General features: G+C 34.2%; 1 protein-coding gene across 50 annotated transcripts in view; it reads left to right on the forward strand.

Annotated features, from left to right (window-relative positions):
• Nucleotides 1-16,890, forward strand: part of CLASP2 (cytoplasmic linker associated protein 2) — a 213,514-nt gene that overhangs the window by 65,294 nt on the left and 131,330 nt on the right. For 21 of the 50 annotated variants that reach the window (XM_054483475.2, XM_054483442.2, XM_054483433.2 and 18 more), the window contains 2 exons: nucleotides 1,672-1,818; nucleotides 14,229-14,308. In XM_054483475.2, coding sequence (XP_054339450.1) covers nucleotides 1,672-1,818; nucleotides 14,229-14,308 — 227 coding nt within the window. Of the gene's footprint in view, nucleotides 1-1,095; nucleotides 1,289-1,671; nucleotides 1,819-14,225; nucleotides 14,309-16,890 lie in introns of those variants that run through there. The other 29 variants (XM_063662062.1, XM_054483432.2, XM_054483437.2 and 26 more) reach the window with 7 other exon arrangements.

Below are 16,890 nucleotides of genomic sequence, written 5' to 3' on the forward strand. Positions count from 1 at the left end.
TTTCAGTGCTTAACTTTCTGTAGATTTGTATATCTGCTCTGTCTTTCTTAGCTGCATTTTTTTAACATAACAGTGGCAAAGAAGTTTATTTGGAATTGTATTAGTGTTTTTAACAAAGCAGTCTATGTACTGCATAGGTTTTAAGCTTATTAATTTATCCAAACTGAGTCCCTAATAGTGTTATGCTAAAAAAATAATTTTTTAAGAGTAGAAGATAATTTTTTCCTGCAAGTTGTATTACTTAAAAACACTTTCTGAAATAGAATGTGACTTTAGAGTGTCTATTTGATTCTTTTTTCTTTTAATAAATAAAAGTCTTAAAACTTTCTTGGCAGATTTTAAGATATATTTAATAGTTATATTAAATAGTTATATATTAAAAATAGTTATTTTTCTTTAAAATATTTAATAATATCTCTTTATAGGAATTATTTAATTCTAGGTGATTGGGTATTTGTTTAAGTAAAGAAAGTTCATTGAAAGGAATTGATTCTGGCATATTCATCTGAAGCGTGTGGTAAAGCTGCTTCTCAGCCTCGCCCATGTTATTTGTCATGGTTGATTTGCGCAGGGTCCTAGAGAAAACCATCTTCTCAGGAGAGTAAAATACATTTGTGTGTGTGTGTGTGTGTGTGTGTGTGTGTATGCTGGGAGGTGTTTCATTTGCATATAAGTAGATGATACTAGTGTCATTCATATTCCGAAAGGAGCCTTGTAGAATCATTTATGAAAACAGATTGTTTTGTTTGGTTTCTATGGCTTAAATAACGAGCAGATTTTAAGATTACAGAGTTAATTATGCACAGTAATGAGCACTGTGGCAGTCTATGCTTTACTGATGCAATAAGCATCCCAGCAGAATGAGTATTGCATAAAACCTTATTTTCTATTTATATAAATTTTAATGTCAAATAAGAAAACAGATTTCTAAGCCTTTAGTTTTGAATGCCTTTGAAATTTTGATATAGAATAAGGATTATAGCTAATAGAGAATTTTTTAGCTGCATGGAGAATTTTTACCTTTCATCTGGCAGTAGCTGCCATAAGATGATGTCACCTTGTAGCTGATTGGCTGTTACAGCACCTAGGGCAGGGAAGAGAAAGAAAAATGCCGGCACAAACCTCAGTGGTGGTTCTGTGGTTGTTTCTGTCTTTTTTTGATAGAATCTTTGATTAGTATCAAATTTACTGTATTTGGCCATGTGAACTATTGGGAGCCTCCTAGGGTGAGGGAAATTAAGAGCTTTCAGAGGAATGAGGCGACTGATTTGCAAACGGATCTGTGATTGTAAGTTGCAGAATCTGGGTATAAGGAATAAGGCAGGGCATGCTAGAAGATACACTATGGGAGGAGCTGGCAGAAAATGCAGAGTAGCAAAAACATGAAAAATGCTTTTACTACCTTTAGAGTTAAAATGTTTTGTTTTATGTTTTGACTTAATATGTATAAGTAAGAAGTATGAAAATACTGCATTTTGATTTTGAATTACAGAGGATTATTTTATATGGTGTTAGCCAATATATAAATGCTTATTCAAAGGACCTTTATTTTGTATTATATATCTTACCAAAGTAATGATTTTATATATGGCTTTATTTTATTTTTGAGCTTTAGGGAAAATGGAACAAAGCTTAGTTCTCTTAAATACATTTTTCTGATGCTTTGTGCAGATAAAAGCTTCGATGATGAAGAATCAGTGGATGGAAATAGGCCATCATCAGCTGCTTCAGCCTTCAAGGTTCCTGCACCTAAAACATCCGGAAATCCTGTCAACAGTGCAAGGAAGCCTGGTTCAGCAGGTGGCCCTAAGGTTGGAGGTAATGTAAATCCATTTCAAATCTGTTATGCATGCTCCATGCCCTTGATATGGCCACACATACTTGGAACTTCAGAGGAATATGTTTATTCATGACTGCAGCACGATTGCAGATCTGGAGTCTGTTGCAACATTCAGAAGAATACTATGCCCTTTTGAAATGTATAAAATATTGTATACTGCTATTTCCTCTAAGAACATGTGTGAATTAGTCTTTTCTTGAGGGTATTTATTTTTCAGATGCCATTTTGAAAAAGATTTATGGAAGTTTTTTAGGGTTTTTTTGTTTGTTTTTTTTTAAGCAGAGAACAGGTTTTTCAGAATTTGGCTACTAATTTTCAAGTGCAATAGCTGTTACAGAAATGTTGAATTATGTAATGTTTTTACACATTCCTCTGGGTAGTAAGTCTTAAATACTCCAGCATTTAAAAAATGGTTGAAGATACTGGGTACTGAATCATTTGTCACAATAGGAGATGGGTGGTGGTCAAGTAAAATTGCCTCAAAAATGGTTCCTGGATTAAATCATAATAGGAAAATAAGAAAAATCAGGTTTCATGCAATTTTATAATACATAGCATATTCATCGATCATATTAGAACTGTTTCTAGCATACTGTTTATCTTTAAATTTTTTAATGGGTATTCTTTCATGTGTTAATTAGAAAGCCATGAGTATATTTCCGGTGTTAGTTTCTGCTAGATCTTTCTGATAGAATGAATCTATGAAAATAAGGGTATTTAATTCTAAAAAGACAGTAATCTCTTTCTCTTTTCCTTCCTTTCCTTTTTAAAAATAAATTTATGTCTTAGTTGTGATATTTTGGGAAAACACATCTTTCCTTGTTTACAGTAACTGGTGAGAAAATCATGGTCTTGAGGATTTTTGTTTTTTCTTTTTGTCTATAGTACTTTTTATTAAAAACCAAAAAGGAAAGAAAAATAAACTGTATATTTTGACCAGGTTCCATAAGGAGTTGTGTTCCCTTGATCTTTCTATACAACCCCCAATTTTTTCCCATCATATGAGATTCTAAATATAGAAAAACTATCATAAGTATTTCATTTAAATGATCTTCTGTGTCATATAACTAGCAATAAAGATGGTATGATATATATACATACACATATGGGTGTATAAATATATATATATGCACATATAACTAAATAGCTGAAATTAAAATGTCTTGCTGATTACTCCGGATGTTTCAAGTAATCTATACTTTAGATTTTTAATTATTTTCTTTTTGTCTTGTAATTTTATGGTTGTATTCTCATCCAAATGTTAGTTATGATATCCCATTAGAAGATAGTTTTTATGTTGCATTCCTATTTACCGCTAGTAAAAAGTATATGACATTTTTTGGTTTCTTCCTTTTATAACAAATAGCTCTCTTCAGTTATTACAAGGGGAATCTTTTTCTTAATTTTGAATTACAGAATTCTGATCTATGATATTATAATAATTTTATGAAGCTGTCTTTTTAGCTTAAAATGGATGAATATTTGAGATTTGTGGTGATAATATTTAACATTTTATGAATTGAACCAGTGGCTTATAATTTTTTTTCATGGTTTGGTATCTTTTTAGAAGAAAATTGAAATTAACCTATCATTCTGATATTAATCATATTGATATAATCAGATACTCTTTTGTAAAAAGGATAAACTTTCTTAAGCTCCTCCACCCCCATTCTTGTAGTTTCTGTTCCTACCAGTTAAATGAAAAAGTTAAGTAGCTTTCATGAGTATAGTAATTAATCACTTAAAGATTTTATCAGCCATCTAAGCAACAGCCTTTTTGCCAAAAATAAGGTAGAAGCCTTCATTCCTTTCTCCTTTTTCTCTTCCTCTTCCTCCTCCTTTTTCTTCTTCTTCTTCATTTTGGCAATTGCAGCTATATTCTTGTTTCTTTTTTTTATCAGAGCTCATTTAGCTTTATTGCCCATTTTTCTATCTAAGAAAAGAGCTACTGGCCAGAGGATATTGATATTACTTCTAAAATAAATGCCATTCTTGACTGTCGGTCCTTTGAAAATTTAACTTTAGTTTTTTTTGGTCTTGGCAAAGACTTGTTGATTTTTAAATTGGTTGTAGAAAGTTTTCTTAGAGTTGTAGAATTTTTGAGTTGGAAAAGACCTTGGGAATCACATAGTTCTTTAATAAAATTCCTGATAGATGATTATTCAACTTGATTAAAGTAGTACTATCTGCTCTGAATTAAAATTTAGAACAAAAATCACCTGCCATGCCACTACACATGGACATAATCAACGCTAAATTATGATTTGTTTTCTTCCAGTTACTTTTCCAATTATTTTTACCTATACAAATATTTTCTTGGGAGAAGAACAAAATTGGCACTATTCATTGTGTAGTTTTTTGTAACTTATATTTTACCCTAAGCATTTTCTCATTGTCTTAAATTATTAATTGAAAATTATTCATGGCTAAATAATACCTAGGTTCCCATAAGCCTTTTCTCCTTCTAGAAACCGTGTCAGCATTCTTTTATATATATCTTTCAGCACATCTGCAGTGATTTCTTTGGAATAAATTTCTAAAGTTCACTGGATCGAAAGATGCAGGGATTTTTAGTGTTCCTTCAGTTTGGCAAAGTATTTTCCAGAAACAAGCCCATTTCAGTTCTGAATAAACAAATTCTTTTTTATGTTGCATTAAAATCTACCTCCTTGTAGCATATGCAGGGAAAATGAATTATTTGTCAACATGCTTTCAGATACTTGAAGATTGTTCTATTTCTCTTTATGACTATTCTGTTTTCTGGACTATACATTATCTTTCCCATGATTTTACATTGAATGGTGGTGATTCAGTCTCAATGTATTATTTGCTACTCCGAGCCATGAAATAAATAGATAGATGTGATTAGCTTCTAATTAAAGGAATATAGTAGGTGGAAGTGTATAATAGTGGCGTAAGCCAGACACAGCCCACTGGGTTTGACAAATCTCTTTTCAAGTAAGATTACCAATACAAAAAAAAAATAGTGAGCTTCTTTGGAATCGTGACTTAATCTGCTTTTGTAGTTTGGGAATGTATTTTACTTCTTCTAGAGATATATATCAAGATTAGGGCTGTATGCTATTTTTAGCAAAGTATCCTATCCAGTTAATTAAAGCTCATTAAGTCTTGTGTTTAATCTCTAGTGTATGTTAATTTGCTTTGTTCTTTGGCCTTCATATGCCAGTCTTTTCTTCTCATTGTATTAATAATTGTGTAGCCTTTAAGCCAAGGAGACTTGAAAAAAAGGCTATGGCTAGGTTCATACAGTATATATATCATTGCTATAAAAATCCGTATTATGTAAGTGTTGAAAGTGTTACCTTTGTGCCTTACTAATTAGAATAAGGACAAAGTAAATTCTCAAATTGTCTATTTTCTGAATAACACTTGTAACTTCATAATAGGAATTTAGATAAACACATTTTTCTTTCTTTTGGCTCAATGGTTACTAGAATTGCTGAAAGTACCTGATTATTTAAAATATCTATATCTTTACAGTATTTTAGGTAACAATTTTTAATACAGTTCTTTAATGTTCTTATATATATTCTTTCATTTAAATTTCAAAATGAAAGATTCTGAGATTTAAATGAAAGAATGTATATATAAGAACATCTCTGAGCAAACTGATTTTACTGATGAGCAAACTGCAGTTTGGAGAAGTAACTTGCCAGGGTCATTTATCTAATAAGAGGGCAAAGCACAAAAATCACTTTGCTATACTGCCATCATACTAATTTCTATTGGTAAATAAGGTTTCTTTTAGATTCTATAGCACTGAGATTGTAATCTACAGAAATGATCAGTACTTTTTGGCATCCACGAATCAGTCGTTTTAAAGCTCAACTAGTATGATTCCCAGCAAAATAGAGCATTTGGAATAAGCAGACCTTTAATTTTTACATTGTAAATAAAAATGCTTTTCAGTATTTTCTTGTTGAAATTGCCTTCTTCAAGTTTATTTTCTGGGCTGTAATATCCCTATTCCTGTATCAATCATTTTGGCTGCTACTCTTTTTTAAAAATAAGGGTTGAATTAGATGATGATATAATTATCATTTTAAAAATAACTAGTACCAGATTTTGAGGTTAGTGATTTGTCATTGAAGCTTGTATGTAATCATTGAGACACATCATTGACCAAATCTTCAATTCTTAAAGTTCTGTTTTACTCAGTCACTCACTGACTCACTCACTCACTCATTCATTCATTCAAGTGGACAGTGTATTTTCTCTGTATTGTTTCTATCTAATGTCAAAGACTACTTTGAAATGGTTTTAACTTTCAGTTCTTATAATTAGGTAATTACTGCCATTTTATATTTAGTAGTACTTGCTAATCTTTATATTTTCTATTTGTTTTACTTCATTTTGTGTCTAACCTGAGATTTTAAGAATGTCCAAATATCTATTTTCTACAAATGATGCTAGTTATTCCCATTTTTCCCGTCATGCAGACAACAAAATTGTTTTTCTTTTGAACAAATAAAGATCACAAGAATCAGTATATGTAATAAAATAAATCTTAAGAATTTTGTTTTTTAATTCTGGAATCCAAAATTTTGACTAGTAGACCTTATTATTTTGTTTTTCAGCTTTCTGTGAAACCAAATAACACTTCTGTGTTTTGGTTTTGTTTTCTTCCTCTCTTCTTCCCTTACTGAAGAAGATACTAAAACTCAGAAGATTTTCACCTTAAAGGGGTGTTAAAGATTATCTGACCCAGATTCAGGAAAAGAGATTGAGCCTCAGAGCATTGAATGATGTGCCCAAGATCAGATGGTTATGAGTAACCATCTAATGAGATGAGACGAGAACCCAGTGCTTGACCCACTGTCAGGGGCTTCCTCTTGGATCATCTCTGGGTCATCTCCTAAGTAATACTGCATATCATACATATTTATTATTTTTAATCCCATATAGCAGATCACTTTTATTGAAATCTGGAATTTAGGGATTGACCAGTCACCAGTCTGTCTGAAATTACTGTGAATCCCAGATCATTGACTATGCATCCCTGATGCTTTCTCTCTTAATGTTGATTATACAGTGCGTATGATTTGAGTAAATAACATATAAATTATTTTAACTATAAAATAGTAAGTTGCATTATTTCTTACTATGTATAAGAATATGTGTTTTACTGTAATTATATTATTTGACCCCAATTTTGTTTTACTTCCTGTGCAAAAATTAAAGTGACAAAGACATTTTATTATACAAGGTTTATTTTTTGAGGAATTCAGAATGTTTAAGAAAAGAGAAATTAAGCCAACTAAAGACCTAGCCTTTCTATGGATAAGTTACTGTTTGTATTTACATTTGTATATAGAGCTTACTATGTGCAAGGCTCCACATTAATCAACAAAGAGGACCATATCGGGGCTGGACATGGTGGCTCACACCTGTAATACCAGCACTTGGGGAGATGGAGGTGGGTGGATTGCTTGAGCCCAGGAGTTCGAAACCAGCCTGTGCACCATGGCAAAACCCTGTCTGTACACAAAATACAAAAATTATCTGGGTGTGGTGGCCCATTCCTGTAGTCCCAGCTACTAAGGAGGCTGAGGTGGGAGGATCGCTTGAACCGAGGAGGTGGAGGCTGTAGTGCACCGTGATCACACCACTGTGCTCCAAGCCATGTGACAGCGAGACCTTGTCTCCAAAAAAAAGGACCATATGGAATGTTTAATTCATGGTTTTAAACTTACAAAAAGATACAGTACCTGCCCATTATTCTGCCAACTAGTGTTAATTATTGTTAGCATTTTGATCCTCCCATACTTTATTTGCCTATACTTTTTGACTGAAATTTGGGTGTTAGAAAATTGTGAAGTCTCTTATAGAAATACAAATTGAAGGTTTACCTCAGAAAAGAGTGAAATGTTATTATTATAGATCTCACATATGAAGAATTTTCCATTAGTTAGAATCATTATAGTTGATCCATATGAAGTAGAAGTTACAATAACTGCATGCTTGGCTTACATTTATCACATACGTTCTAATATAGTTGACCTGGTAAGAAGCATTGTTTCTATAAAGGACATGTTGTGAATATAAACTATTTTTTTCATCAACTGATCACTTCTCTCTTTAAAAACCAGTTTATGTGTTTCTTACTAATGAAAAGAATTGAGGCCGGGCGTGGTGGCTCACGCCTGTAATTCCAGCACTTTGGGAGGCCTAGGAGGGCGGCTCACGAGGTCAGGAGATTGAGACCATCCTGGAAACCCTGTCTCTACTGAAAATACAAAAAAAAATTAGCCAGGCATGGTGGCAAGCGCCTGTAGTCCCAGCTACTCGGGAGGCTGAGGCAGGAGAATGGTGTGAACCTGGGAGGTGGATCTTGCAGTGAGCCGAGATTGCGCCACTGCACTCCAGCCTGGGCAACGGAGTGAGACTCCGTCTCAAAAAATAAATAAATAAAAATAAAAAAATAAAAAGAATGAAAATCATCCTCATTGTTAAATCAAACAATGGAGAATTTTAAAAAACTTTAATAACATCTTGCCTCTCTAATCTCATCACCCTGAGGTGTAACTAATGTTAAGTTTGATATGTATCCTTCCACGTATTACTCCATGTTTATTTATGTAGGCACTCATATTAGGTTTTATTTTTCCCATATTAAACATACTGATAAAAACTTTTCAAGTTGCTTTTTTTCACAGAACATCTTTCAGCATCAAGAATGACAGCTATTGCATCCTTTTAATTAGTGATACAGTATTCTACATTATTGATGCACCATGATTTAATAAACTTTCCCTGTCGAGGTCATTCAGGTTGTTTGCATGTTTAAGTCATTACAGAAAATGCAGATCTTCATGTACCTGTATGTTTTGAAATTCTGCTGCTTCTATTTTATAAAATAGGTTCCTCTAAATGGAATTGTTTAGTCAAAGGTTTTATGTGTTTTTAATTTTAATAAAGACAACATTTTACCTTCTGCAGCACTGAATATACCAGCCTCATTAATTATTGCCATTGTGATGGGTAAAAAACGATGATTCTTTAATTTGCATTTTTTTCCTCCACCTATCTGTCTGGCCAACAGCTTGCAAATATTTACTGAAGGCTTTTAGTGTGCTGCTAGTTTTGAAGTCTCTGGGAAATGTAAATGAACACGAAGACCTTGGCCTCCTGGAGTTTATATTCTAGTGAAGTTCAGATTTTTTCTTTTTTCTTTTTTTTTTTTTTTTTGAGATGGAGTCTTGCTCTCTTGTTAAGGCTGGAGTGCAGAGGCATGATCTCGGCTCACTGCAACCTGCACCTCCCAGGTTCAAGCGATTCTCCTGCCTCGGCCTTTCAAGTAGCTGGGACTACAGGCACCCGCTTCCACCATGCCCAGCTAATTTTTGTATTTTTAGTAAAGATGGGGTTTCAGCATGTTGCCTGGCTAGTCTGGATTTCCTGAGCTCCAGTGATCCGCCTGCCTTGGCCTTCCAAAGTGCTAGGATTACAGATGTGAGCCACCACACCTGAGAATTCTATAATGTTATCTGTAAAACAGTTCCCTCATCAGTTTTTATCTCTGTGACATTGACTTTTTGGAGTCTAGGCCAGTTGTTTTTTAAGATTGTCTTGTGTTCTGTGTTTGTCTCATTTCTTTGTGATGTTATTTCTGTAGATCTTTTATTTTCTGTAAGTTCATTAACCTATATAGTCACTTCCTTTTAGTCAGCTTACCTACATGTTTAAGTTTTCTCAGTTGTCCTAAGAATATTTTTTATAGCTTTTAAAATTCAAACGAGGGTATACTTATTCTCTCTTGGATAGTTGGTAATTTACTGTTTATTTCTCAGTTGATTTTGTCTTTAAACAAAATTTTTGGCCAGGCATAGTGGCTCACACCTGTAATCCCAGCACTTTGGGAGGCCGAGGTGGGCAGCTCACTTGAGGTCAGGAGTTCAATACCAGCTTGGCCAATATGGTAAAACCCTGTCTCCACTAAAAATACAAAAATTAGCCGGGTGTGGTGGCACGTGCCTATAGTTCCAGCTACTCTGGAGGTTGAGGCAGGAGAATCGCTTGAACCCAGGAGGTGGAGGTTGCAGTGAGCTGAGATCACGCCACTGCACTCCAGCCTGGGCAAGAGAGCGAAACTCCATCTCAATAAATAAAATAAACAAAAATTTTTTTTCTGACTTTAGCCAGCTGTCTTTTCATATCTTCTATATATATTCAGAATTTTTTATATTCTCATTCATCTTTCTTTTATACCTATAATTGCTGTTTAGTTATATTGAATTTATATTGGAGAATTGTGTTATAGTTTTTTCCTTCTTGGTAGGTGTTTTTTTTTTTTAATTTTAGGGAGTTTTATCAGCAGAAAATATTTCTGTTCCTTTGTTTTCTTATTGGAGCACAGTATAGATGTCAGATTATTTATTTTGTTTATGATGATACGTTGGATTTTCATAGACCTCAAGTAACAAGTGGATTCCGTGGGGCCAGGAAAAAAAGGTTTGCTTAGTTTTTAAGTTTAAGAGGGCCCTCTTCTGTTGGTATAGTGAAATGCACCTTCTTTACTACATGATTTGTTGGGGGCTTTCTACTTCTGATTCTGTGATTACCATCTTATTTGAATAGAGCCCTTATTTTTTGTTTCTTCCTTTTCTTTATCTACCAAGATTCAAAAGGATACCTCCCACTTCTAACTGCTATTTACTTCTTGTCCTAGAGAGAACCTTAGTTGGTGTCTACGTTATACAACTACCAGGATTCTTTTCTACACAGTTTCCTCTGATTTTTTTTCAGTAAGGGCTCTGTAGTTAACATTGCTTGTCTTGGATGTTTATATTTTCCTCAATTACTTGAAATGAAATTTGAAGTGTTATTTGTCTCATTTGTATTAAAAACAAGGGCTATGGGTAATTTTATTTGCTCTCTGTGGGTTTTGGAATATTTATTTGTATATTTGATTTGAGTTTGGATGCCTACCATTTTCCTAAGGGAAGTAGAATGTCTACTGTAAGTTTTAATACTGGATAAGGAAAAACTTTTTTAAAAAACTGAATAATCCATTGTCTCTACATTTTGTTGAATTTTGGGACATTATTATTGAATAGTTTCTACCTTCCCCTTTGATCTGAATGACTTCTTTTTCATATATCAAAATTTCTTACATTTGTGGGTCTGTTTTTGAACTTTCCATTTTATTTATTTGGTTAGTTGGTCTATCCCTGAACTAAAACCTAATTCTCCTAGTTATTTCAGCTTTGTAAGTCTTGATGTCTGATAGTGTAAGTAGCCCCTCTTTTCTTCTGCAGGAATGTTTGGCCCATTGCTCTTCCAGACAGATTTTAGAATCAGCTTGACAAGTTCCACAAGAAACTTTTTTGGAAGCTTGATTATTATTGCAACACCTAGGGAAGACTGGACACTTCATGATACCATTCCTTCTTGTTCATGAGCCTGGAATATCTCTCCGTTTATTTCATTTGTAATTTTTTTTTCTTTTTTGAGACAGAGTCTCGCTCTGTCACCCAGGCTGGAGTGCAGTGGCACGATCTCAGCTCACACTCACCACAACCTCTGCCTCCCAGGTTCAAGCGATTCTTGTGCCTCAGCCTCCCAAGTAGCTGAGATTACAGGCATACACCACCACTCCTGGCTCTCCTGGCTGGGTTTTTTTTTTTTTTTTTTTTTTTGTATTTTTAGTAGAGACATGGTTTCTTCATATTGCCCAGGCTGGTCCCAAATTCCTGAGCTCTGGCAATCTGTCTGGCTCAGCCTCCCAGATTACAGGTGTGAGCGACTGCGCCCGGCTCTCCATTTATTTCAGTGCTTTAATATTACATTAAAAATTATTATTTTCCCAAATTTTTTCACTCTTTAAAATTTCTAACTTCGTTGCTAGTGCTTAGCAATGAAATTGATTTTTGCATATTGATTTTATTTCCAGCTACCTTAGGAAGTTGAATTTTGAATGATTTTACTATATAGACAACTAAAATTATATATATTTATTGTGTACCACATGTTTTGAAATATGTATCCATTGTAGAATGGCTAAATTGAACAGTTAATTTATACATTATCTCACTTCAGTTTTTAGTGGTGAGAATACTTAAAATCTCTCAGCGATTTTCAAGAATACAATACCTTGTTGTTACCTGTAGTCGTGTTGTACAATAGATCTCTTGAACTTATTCCTTCTATCTTAGCTGAAATTGTATATCCTTTGTTGGTCAAAGGATATTTTTTGGGTTTTCTATCTACACCAGTGTGTGAGAAACTGCATCTGGCAGGCCAAATCTGGCTATCTGGTTTTGTAAATAAAGTTTTATTGAAACACAGCCACACCCATTGATTTGCAGAGTTGAGTAATTGCAGCAGAGACCATATAGCCCTTGAAGTCTAAAATATTACTGTGTGGCCCTTTATAAAGTTTGCCACTCCTTGATACCATCATACATTTTAAATAGTAATGATGGTTTTGTTATATTCATTTTCAGCGCATCTAATTTTTTCCACTTGTAGTCTAAAAAATTAACTTTTGCTGGGTACACAGTTTAGATAATATTTTGCCAATATTTTCTTCCTTCAAAACTTGCAAGATATTATTAGTATATTCTCCCTGGCTTCCACTGTTGCACTTGAGAAATCTGTTGTTCAAATTGTTGTTCCTTTCTAGGTGATCTCTTCTTTCTCTGATTACTGTCTCTGTCTTTGGAGTTGTGCAGTTACACCGCCAAGTTCTAGGTTTGGATTTCTTTTTATTTATCCTGCTTGGGTTATGTTGCACATCCTGAATTTACAAAGATTCTTGTTTCGTTAATCTGGAAATTTCACAGCTGTTATCTCTTGTTAAATATCTTTAAGACACCCCAATAGACATTATGTTAGTTAGATATTGTCATACTGTCCTTTGTATCTCTTTATGTCTTTCCATTTCCTTTTTCTCTTTGCCACATTTTGGGTAATGTATTCAGGTATATCTTCCAGCTCTCTAAGTTGTTCTTAAATATATTTAATTTTTCAAAAAATTTCAACTCTTGTATTACCCAATTCAGATTGTTTCATCCCCCCACTCCCAAGTTCATCTGTTTATTCCTAATGGCCTCTTGTTGATTGGTCATCTTTGTGAGTCCATCCTTCTTTGTGAGTCCATCCTTGATTTCTTTAAACATATATATTCACATCTGTTCTGTAATCTGTACTGGACAATTCTGATATCAACAGTTCTCAAATCTATTATCTGTTCCCTGTGACTGTTGCCTTCTTGTGTATTTGATCTTTGATTGTGAACTCATTGCTTGAACTTAGTTGGTGGGAGTGCTTTGGGCCTACCAGAAACAACTTTCTCCCAGAGAAGATTTATTCCTGCTTGACACTGGGGAATTGTCAGTCAGAACTGCATCAGCCTCTCTTGTCTCAACTCAAGAATTCTAGGGTACTCTGCCCCACTTATTGGTTGGGGACTTTGTTTTTGGATAGGATGAGCTGCAGAGTCACAGTATCAAAGGAGCCTACATTCAGGAATGAGAACTCAGGGACTCCACAGATCTGGGACTCAGACCTCTAAGGAGAGGGTGGAGGCTAGTTGGTGCTGTGTGATGGCACAGTGAGCTGATTCAGTGAGTGTTAGAAAAACTGCAAACTGGAGTCAGGTGCTGCTCCTGGAATGAGTGGTCTACCAGAGTTGCTAGGATTCTACTGCAAATAATGGAAAGCAGTCAGGAAGAAACAGGTCCCTTCTTTTAGCCTCCAGTCTCTCTCCAACACCCCCTGTTGCCAGAGTTTAAGAGGAGAGGAAACCATTAAAATCTACAGAAAAATTGGTTTAATGAATACTAGGTTCAGCATCTTAAAGCAGTGTATGTATAGAAGAGTAGGTTTAGAGCTGAAAGAATAGCTGAATTATTGGCTCTTCAATAACTGCTGCCTACTAAGTTTACTTTTTTATTGTCAGTGTGCAATAATGGAAGATTTGTTTGTGTAATCAATTTCAAGACTCTCATTTCTTTCATGAATGCTTTCCTGACCATAGTAGCATACACAGATTTTCTGCATCACACGATCATTTATTGACATTTAGTGTCATTTTAAGTTGCTGTTCAACTTCTAAAATGTTTATCCTTACTTATGTTTATGTGTGTTTGCTAGTGCATTGAATAGGGAGGTGGGTTTCAGGGCTGTGTTCTTACAGTTTGAATATTACAACCAACCTAGCCTAGTACCTTATAATGAATTGGCATTACAAAGTACATTGACCTTTCTGAAAGTTGGAGATTTTTTAAATGCTTTCTTATAAAATGGAATATCCCTCAAAATTATACTGTTGTTGATATCAAAAGAGTTTTATTTTTCATGTTGTCATTAATGTTAAGTTGCTTAAAAATGAACCTTAGGAAATTAATTTCCTTTTAATTAGCAGGTGCTTCTAAAGAAGGAGGTGCTGGAGCAGTTGATGAAGATGATTTTATAAAAGCTTTTACAGATGTCCCTTCTATTCAGGTAAGGCTACCAGTGGCACTCCCCGTGAATATTGCCTGTGTGCCTGTTCATATAATTATTTGTCTCTGTCCCTTTTTAAGAATTCTTTTTTCCTTATATAGCTATATAAATGAAATATTTGACTTATTAATACCAAGCCATTATTTGTTGGTACGATTAGATTTTCAAGTGATTTTTCAGTGAGGCTGAAATAAAATTGAATCATATTGTTGAATCACATTACACTGCAGTATTCAGATTCTTAACGAGTTTTGAGCTCAGAGAATTAGATTAGTTGATGATAGAAATTTGGAAGTCATTCATATAGATATAATTGAAGTAAAGTGGACACATGCATAAATAAGAGTATTATTTCCATGACTTAAAAATACACATAAATGTTATATTGTACATAACATTCTACAACCTGACTTTTTACTCAGTGTTGTTTTTTATATTTTTTCATGATGTAAAATTTGTGATTCTAGTTCATTCATTTGGATTGATAGATGGTATTCTATTGTATGTACAGACCACAGTGCATGTATAGGTTGTTTCTAGTTTTTGGCTATTCCATATCATGCTGCAATGAATTTTTTTTTTTTTTTTTTTTTTTTTTTTTTTTTTTTGAGATGAAGTCTAGCTCTGTTGCCCAGACTGGAGTGCAGTGGCACAGTCTTGGCTCCCTGCAACCTCCACCTCCTGGGTTAAAGTGATTCTCCTGCCTCAGCCTCCTGAGTAGCTGAGATTACAGGCGCCCTGCACCATGCCCAGCTAATATTTTGTATTTTTAGTAGAGACGGGGTTTCGCTATGTTGGTCAAGCTGGTCTCGAACTCCTCACCTCAAGTGATCCACCAACCTTGGCCTCCCAAAGTGCTGGGCTTACAGGCGTGAGCCACCACACCAGCCTGCAATGAATATTTTTGTACATATGTCCTTGATTATTTGTAAGTAGGAGTTTCTTTAGAGTATAAACATAGGAGTAGAATTTCATAGTTATAATCTCTAAGTTTACTTAGATGTTACCCTGTAGGGTTGTTGGACCAGTTAAAACTCCTATGAGAAAGGTATGATAGTTCTAATTTCATCACATCCTTGCCAATACTTCTTGTTGTCACTCAAAATATTTTTACCAGTATGATGGGTATGAATACTCTTTAGCATGTCTATTTGAAAATATTCTCACATTGCTTTACTTGCAAACTACCTTCTATTGCCTGTATTACCTTTTTAGCTCTCTGAAAGGAAAATTGTCGTTAAGGTATTTTAAGATCTTAAAAAGTTACAAGAAAGCTTTAAAAAGTTTTCTGATTTGACTGTATTTTATCCCTGTATTGAGATATATGTTTTTTCTTATTTTAAGATACTTTTTAAATAATAGGGAAAACATATCCGTTCCTCCTTTTGTGTTTTACAGGCTTTCATATAAGGGAAAGATTAGTGTTGTAGGAACAATCAGTAAAACTTAGTTGAACTTGAATGTTTTTATTGTTCAATATGTTCTTGTCAGACTGGTAACATCATGGTATGGGCAGCCAAGGGCTATTCAACTATATGGAGGGGAAAAAGCTATTTTATAAGTACTCATTGCTTTCTTCCAGCTGGCCCTCTCTGCCACCCTCACCACCCTGTAAATGTTCCACACCTTCCATTGTTCTCTCGGAAACATCTTTTTCATAAGCAGCAACTCCCCTAAGTCTTTAACCCCATTTTTAAAGGGTCTGTTCAATGTTCTTGCCTTGATTAAAATCTGATTTTTTTTATGCTCTTTAAAGATAAAGCTGTTTATTATTCTTGGCTCTCATACTCTTAGTAATTGATAATAAGTTTATTGTGCTTGTACTCCTCATTATTACTTTGTGACCATTATTCCTATACCCATTTATATGAGGTTCATGCTCCCTGGCCAGCCTTCTTATTATTGGCATGTACTGATCTTGACAACATTCCAGTGCTGCCTAGATTTGAATCCCAGCTCAACCACACTAGCTGTGTAACCTTAGGTACATTACTTAACCCTCTGTACTTCAGTTTCCTCATCTTAAAATAGAAATTATTGGTACATATGCTGAGGGCTATTGTGAGGCTATGACAGTACAGATGAAGTGTAAGAAGTATATGTTAGCTATTATTATTTTCCTAAAATTTCGCACATTCTTGATGAATTCAGTTTCTAGACCTCCTCCTCACTTTCACCGTAGCTACCCAGTTCATAGTCACACATTGGATTTTGATGTCATCTGTGTGTTACCGTTACGTTTCCAAAATCATTAATTGAAGTATCTCATTACTGACCAGGATCTCCTTGCTTTTTTAAGTACTCTAACAACTACCTCTGCATGATTTCAAGGATCTTCAGTCCGTTGTTGTTTCTACTCACTCTCAATTAATCATCTGTCACTTTATACTTTCCTTCTCATCTATGCTTGATTTGCTTCTTATCTAAGCTTTGATACCATGGTTTCTTGCAGTAGGACTGTACATATTATACTGAAATTCCTTGCTTCTCTGGTTTTTTTTTTTTTTTTTCATAACAAAGTATTAAGCAATGATTTTTTTTAAATACTCATTTTGCAAAACTACAACTGTGGATATTCCCAA

This window comes from Pongo pygmaeus, chromosome 2 (genome assembly GCF_028885625.2).
Source record: "Pongo pygmaeus isolate AG05252 chromosome 2, NHGRI_mPonPyg2-v2.0_pri, whole genome shotgun sequence".
Lineage (NCBI taxonomy): Eukaryota > Metazoa > Chordata > Mammalia > Primates > Hominidae > Pongo > Pongo pygmaeus.